This window comes from Lucilia sericata, unplaced genomic scaffold (genome assembly GCF_015586225.1).
Source record: "Lucilia sericata isolate MDLA Ls3-8-SP2 unplaced genomic scaffold, ASM1558622v1 Contig002490F_arrow, whole genome shotgun sequence".
Classification (NCBI taxonomy): domain Eukaryota; kingdom Metazoa; phylum Arthropoda; class Insecta; order Diptera; family Calliphoridae; genus Lucilia; species Lucilia sericata.
The window spans coordinates 1-7,058 of NW_023996268.1; the positions used below are offsets into that span (position 1 = coordinate 1).

Genomic DNA, 7,058 nt, shown 5'->3' on the forward strand with positions numbered 1-7,058 from the left:
CCAGTCCATAGAATAGTCCGTAGACTAGTCTATAGAATAGTCCGTAGACTAGTCTATAGAATAGAGCGTAGGTTAGTCCATAGACTAGTCCAAAAACTTGTCCACATACTACTCTACAGACTAGTTCATAGACCAGTCTACAGACTAGACCACAAACTAGTCCCTAGAGTAATCAAAAATCTAATGAATAAACCAGTTAAAAGTTCTTGCTATTTTTAACTTTATGACACGATGTTCAGGATAAATTATGAGGCCAGTTTCGGATTCCACTTATTACTTATTAAAGAAAACTTTGATTCCACCATTTTGTTTTTAGTTTTGTAAATACTATTTAGTCTACTCCTTGTTACAAAATAATAAAAATTAATATTAAAATATTTCATATACATACATAATATTAGTTCAAATTTTCAGAATTATAAGTTTCCTTACATTCAGTTTTTCTTTTTCAAACTTTTTCAAATTGAAAATATTATATCGAAAATTAGTTTTACGAAAACAAATTCGAATTCGAAATATTTGGTAGCTTATAGTTCGTTACTCAAAAGAGAACTTTAAATTTTATGTTAAATTAATTTTTGTAGGAATTTTCTTTGAAGAAAATTTCTTCAAAAGAAAAGTTAAATTTTATTTAAAATTTTGTTTTAAATAATTTTTGTAGGAATTTATTTTTTTGTTTAAATAATGTTTTTCTTTAAGAAATATGTATAATATGTTAAATAAAATAATTTTTTTTTTTTAAAACATATTTAGGAGGATTTAGTAGAGAGTTTTTATTCAATAAAATAGAGTTTAAAATAAAAATTAGTTAAACTTCCAGTAATTGGAAAAGGTGGTTTAAAGAAATAAAAATTTCGAAATTTTCTAACATAAGAAGTAAAAATCCCATTGACGCATTACCTTCTGCCGAAATAATTATCATCCTAAAAGTGATTTCCGCGCCTAAAAGCTTCCTAAACTTCAAAATTATGTATAAATTCCAGAATAATTTTCAAGCTTTATAAAGCTTAAAAGCTTTAAATTCTGAAGATGTTTCAAAAGCAAACATAATAAGCTTTTAAGTTTTCTATTATTTCCAGAAGCTTAAAATCACTAAAGCTTTCTGTAAAGTTGCTCAACTGCTTCAGTGATCTTCATTAAAATAGTCCATTCTCAGACCAATGTTATTCTTTTATTTTTCTCCCAATATTTCCTAAAGCTTTAAAAAGCTCTCTATTACAACTTTATTTCTTGTTTACTAACACCTTTACATTTATTGGAAGTTTATTTAGAAGTATTTGATTATTACTACTACTAGACCTACAGATATTTAAAGTATTTAGTGTAGATATGGACCGGCCTTAGAGAATTAAAAAAAAAAAAATAAAATAATACAAATTAATTTATTTATTTATAAAAAGTAGTCTTATTTTAATAAAGTAGTTTATTATGTAGTTAATATTTTTTTCTTAATTATATTAACAAATTAATAACATAATTCTTTTGAATATATCCAAAAAACAAAAGCAACAAGAACAAGATCCAACAAATTTGTATATAACAAATTTGCCACCATATTTCAAAGAGACTGATTTAGAGAAAATGTTATCCAAGTACGGGCATGTGGTATCAACCAAAATCTTATGTGATGCACAAATGAATTCAAGAGGTAAATCGGGGAAATTTAAGTAATATGGGAACTGGGGAGGTAAAAATCATGCATAGTATGGAACAGTCAATAGACTATACCATAGAGCACAGACTAGTCCGAGTTCATAGACCAGCCCATAGAGGACAGACTAGTTCAAATACTAGTTCATAGACAAGTCCATAGACTAATCAATAGACTAGTCCATATAATATACCATAGACTAGTCAATATACTATTTCATAGTCTAGTCAATAGACTTGTCCATAGCCTAGTCCATAGACTGGTCAATAGACTTGTTCATAGACTAGTCCATAGATTAATCAACAGACTATACCCTGGATTTGTCCATAGACTACTTCATAGACTAGTTCATATACTAGTACATGTACTAGTTCATAGGCTAGACCGTAGACTTGTCCGTAGACTAGTTCATAGACTAGTCCATAGATTAATCAACAGACTATACCCTGGATTTGTCCATAGACTACTTCATAGACTAGTTCATATACTAGTACATGTACTAGTTCATAGGCTAGACCGTAGACTTGTCCGTAGACTAGTTCATAGACTAGTCTACAGACTAATCCAAAGATCAGCCTATGGACTAGATTATGGAATTGTGTATGGACTGGCCTATGGTCCATTCTATTGATTAGTCTATAAACTAGTCTATGGACCAGTCTTTGAATTGTTCTATGAACTAGTCAATAACTAGTCTATGGGTAGTGTAGGAACTAGTTTATGGGCGAGCCTATTGATTAGTCTATGAACTAGTCTTTGGACTTGTCTATCAACTAGTCTATCTATGGTTAAGTCTATTGATTAGTCTATGAACTAGTCTATTGATTAGTCTATGGACTCGCCTATTAACTAGCCTATGAAAATGTATATGGACTAGTATATGAACCAATATATGGACTAGTCTATGAACTAATCTATGGACAAGTCTATGGTCTAGTCTATTGAGTAGTCTATGGACTAGTCTATGGACTAATTTATTGGGTAGTCTATGGACTAGTCTATTCATTAGTCTACGGACTGGTCTATTGACTAGCCTATGAAATAGTATATGGAATAGTATATCAGTCCATGAACTAGTCTAGACAAGTCTATTGATTACTCTATGGGCTAGTCTATGGATTAGTGTGTGGACTAGTCTATTGACTAGTCTATAGTCTAATATATAGTCTAGTCTATTGCCTCCCCAGTTCCAAACTAATATCTTTTTTTTTTTCTTTTCACCAAGAACCAAATTTTACCAAAAAAAAAAACTTAATCTCTTTAGGTGTGGGCTTTGCACGCATGGAGAGTCGTGAGAAATGTGAACAGATTATACAGGTTTTGAATGGTACTACAATACCGGGTGCTAATGATCCATTGGTGGTGAAATTCGCCGATAGTTGTTCGTCGGCTAAAAAGAATTTATTGAAGGCACGAGATCCCAATAATCGCTCACGTCTGGATATATCGGCCGGAACCACAGGTATGGAAAGTATACCTGTGACCCCTGATCCAGGGGCTCAGCAAAATGGTAGTACAGCTGGCTATACTCGTTTTGGTACACCCCAAATAGGTAGTTATCCATTGGCTAGTTCTCCCTGGATACCCGGCTATATGATGGCAGCCGCGGCCACACAGCCAGCTACGGCCTTCGAAAATCAGGTAAGTGAATTACGGTTGGGGAAATTAAACACTAGAGTTGTCTTATTTTGAAATATTTTGTTCAACAGTATTTACAATTGGCCTCCTCGCCACAACATTTGAGTGTTTCTCCTTATAAGCCGGATTTGGTAAATGCCTTACAGGCTCCGGGCATGTATTTGAATGGTTCAGAGGCTGTTATGCAATATGGTGCTATGATGGGTCCACCCATGGGACCTTTACAGGTGAATTATATTTAAAATTTTTATGTATAAATTACATAATTTGCAAACAACATAAAATTATTTTTTTCTCACTATAAAACAAAAGAATTATTTGTATTTTAATTAATCCCACAATTTTCAGTATATAAGCCCTACATATCCCTATTATGCTCCAGCACCTCCTATGATTCCTACCATGTCTTTAACAGATTCTACAGATCAAACATTGAGTACTGCAGCTTCGCCTAATGGTGCTGCCTATACGCAATTCTTACATCCCTTAGCACCCAAGTAGATAAATTTACTATTAAGGTGAGTGAGTGGCTTAAGAAATTTTTACTAAATTTTATTTTTGTTAAAAACTGTTTTTTAATAAATTTTTCAAATATTTATTTTTTTTTTGATAATTCCCCCTCTAGTTCTGTCTAATTCAAAAAACCAGCGGAAGTGTAGTAAGAAACCAAAACATTTTTCCAATTTTTTGTGTTGAAAAAAACTTAAAATTTAAGATTTAAAATAAAAAACAAGAAAAAAAACGCTTTTTGTGGAAAAATATTTAAAAAACAAAAAAAAAAAAAATATAATATAAAAAGAAAAAAAATTCAGCAATTAAGGCATTTTTTACATGAATTCCATTAAACAAACAAGTTGGCAACCTTGTTTTAAACGCGGGTGATGTTAAGATTGATTGATCGAGCGTAAACATTTTTTAACCCAACAAACATTTTTGTTTTCAACTGAAGACAATCCAGTCGGGGAAAGAATCTAATGAATAAAAACCAGTAAAGAAGTAAAAAAAATTAAAAATTTAAGTGAAAAAAAGAAAAAAATAATAATTTTGTTTTTTGTTTTTAATTTTAATATATATTTTTTTTTTGGTAGTGTAATATTTAATAATAATTATAATATTATAAACAATTTTGCTCTCGTCTTATTTTAATTTTTGAGTAATTTTAAGCTGCACTTTCCTTTTATAACTTTCTACTTTTACAACTCGCCTCTTTATCTCTTTATTACTTTTATGGTTAAAATATAAGAAAAGGGGAGCTCTCATTCTAAATCGTGTGCTCTCGGTAATTTATTATTATTAGAAGTCATCATGTTTTTTTGATTTGTTTAGTTTAAGTAGTTCAGTAATAAATTAATGAATGTTTTTTCTTTAAAAAAAACCCCTCTTTTTCTTAAGCTATTTAAACTATTTTTGTAAAATTTTCCAAAAAAAAAGAAATCGAAAAAAATTTAATCCAGTAGTTCTTAAATGAAAAAAATTGTAGTAGTATAACTGAAAAAAAATAAAGTAAAAAATGGTAATAAAAACCATAAATAAAAACAGAAAGAAAAACCATGTTTTTAAATTTAAGTCAAAAGAAAAAAAAAACAGTAACAACATAAAAAAATAATTGTGGATGTATTATTTATTTTGAATAAAAACGAAAAACTTTGAAAATATTTTTAAGAAAAAAAAAATTCGAATGTGTTTTTATTTAATTGTGGCCGAATTTGTGACTAAAACTAAGGTAAGTAATAATTTAAATAAAAGTGGGCGAAGGGTGAGAATAGTTTTATTTTAAGGTGCAAATGTCAGCTTTAAGATTATGAACGTTGCCACGCCCTCTTCTTTAATTTTGTAGATTTATGCAAACACTTAAGGGTTTTCAATAATTCGATATCTTGAGAAGATCTTTTAACGAAATTTACCCATTACGAGTTACATAGGTCCCAGCAAATATTGCATCAGTTCCACAACTATTTCAAGAGCTCATCATAATAAGAATACTCGTTCTATATACTATTGCTGCCTTCCGAAATATTTTTGAGGAAGACTGGAATAGTTAACTGTAACCAGTTATTCAGTTTGTAAAGTGTGCCACGCCCACTACTTTAGTTTTTCCGATTCACTTAAAATCTTAAAGGATTTTTTATTTTTAATAATTCGATACCTTGCGGAAATTTTAACCAAATAGATTGAAAGATAAATAGATTGATAGATAAATAGATTGATAGATAAATAGATTGATAGATAAATAGATTGATAAATTAATAGATAAATAGATTGATAGATAAATAGATTGATAGATAAATAGATTGATAGATAAATAGATTGATAGATAAATAGATTGATAGATAAATAGATTGATAGATAAATAGATTGATAGATAAATAGATTGATAGATAAATAGATTGATAGATAAATAGATGATAGATAAATAGATAGATAGATAGATAGATAGATAGATAGATAGATAGATAGATAGATAGATAGATAGATAGATAGATAGATAGATAGATAGATAGATAGATAGATAGATAGATAGATAGATAGATAGATAGATAGATAGATAGATAGATAGATAGATAGATAGATAGATAGATAGATAGATAGATAGATAGATAGATAGATAGATAGATAGATAGATAGATAGATAGATAGATAGATAGATAGATAGATAGATAGATAGATAGATAGATAGATAGATAGATAGAGATAGATAGATAGATAGATAGATAGATAGATAGATAAGATAGATAGATAGATAGATAGATAGATAGATAGATAGATAGATAGATAGATAGATAGATAGATAGATAGATAGATAGATAGATAGATAGATAGATAGATAGATAGATAGATAGATAGATAGATAGATAGATAGATAGATAGATAGATAGATAGATAGATAGATAGATAGATAGATAGATAGATAGATAGATAGATAGATAGATAGATAGATAGATAGATAGATAGATAGATAGATAGATAGATAGATAGATAGATAGATTGACAGATAAATAGATTGATAGATAGATAAATAGACTGATAGATAAATAGATTGATAGATAAATAGATTGATAGATAAATAGATTGATAGATAATAGATTGATAGATAAATACATTGATAGATAAATAGATTGATAGATAAATAGATTGATAGATAAATAGATTGATAGATAAATAGATTGATAGATAAATAGATTGATAGAGAAATAGATTGATTGATAAATAGATTGATTGATAAATAGATAGATAGATAAATAGATTGATAGATTGATAGATAAATAGATAGACAGATAGATAGATAAATAGATAGATAGATAGATAGATAGATAGATAGATAGATAGATAGATAGATAGATAGATAGATAGATAGATAGATAGATAGATAGATAGATAGATAGATAGATAGATAGATAGATAGATAGATAGATAGATAGATAGATAGATAGATAGATAGATAGATAGATAGATAGATAGATAGATAGATAGATAGATAGATAGATAGATAGATAGATAGATAGATAGATAGATAGATAGATAGATAGATAGATAGATAGATAGATAGATAGATAGATAGATAGATAGATAGATAGATAGATAGATAGATAGATAGATAGATAGATAGATAGATAGATAGATAGATAGATAGATAGATAGATAGATAGATAGATAGATAGATAGATAGATAGATAGATAGATAGATAAAAGTAGAGGTATACTTAACACCAATCTAAAATAAAGACACAAATAAACAAACAACTTGACCAGCAAATTTTTCTATAGTCAA

At 28.4% G+C, this 7,058-nt stretch overlaps 1 protein-coding gene across 1 annotated transcript; it reads left to right on the top strand.

Moving 5' to 3' along the window:
- Positions 1-1,471: 1,471 nt before the first annotated feature.
- On the top strand, positions 1,472-4,304 carry LOC119614006 (protein alan shepard-like; the record flags this gene model as incomplete). The annotated part of the gene is made up of 5 exons (XM_037970084.1): positions 1,472-1,648; positions 2,916-3,292; positions 3,361-3,516; positions 3,638-3,807; positions 3,915-4,304. Coding segments are annotated over 4 exons (863 nt in total), but the record flags the coding sequence as incomplete, so codon positions are not given.
- Between the last annotated feature and the right edge of the window lie 2,754 nt (positions 4,305-7,058).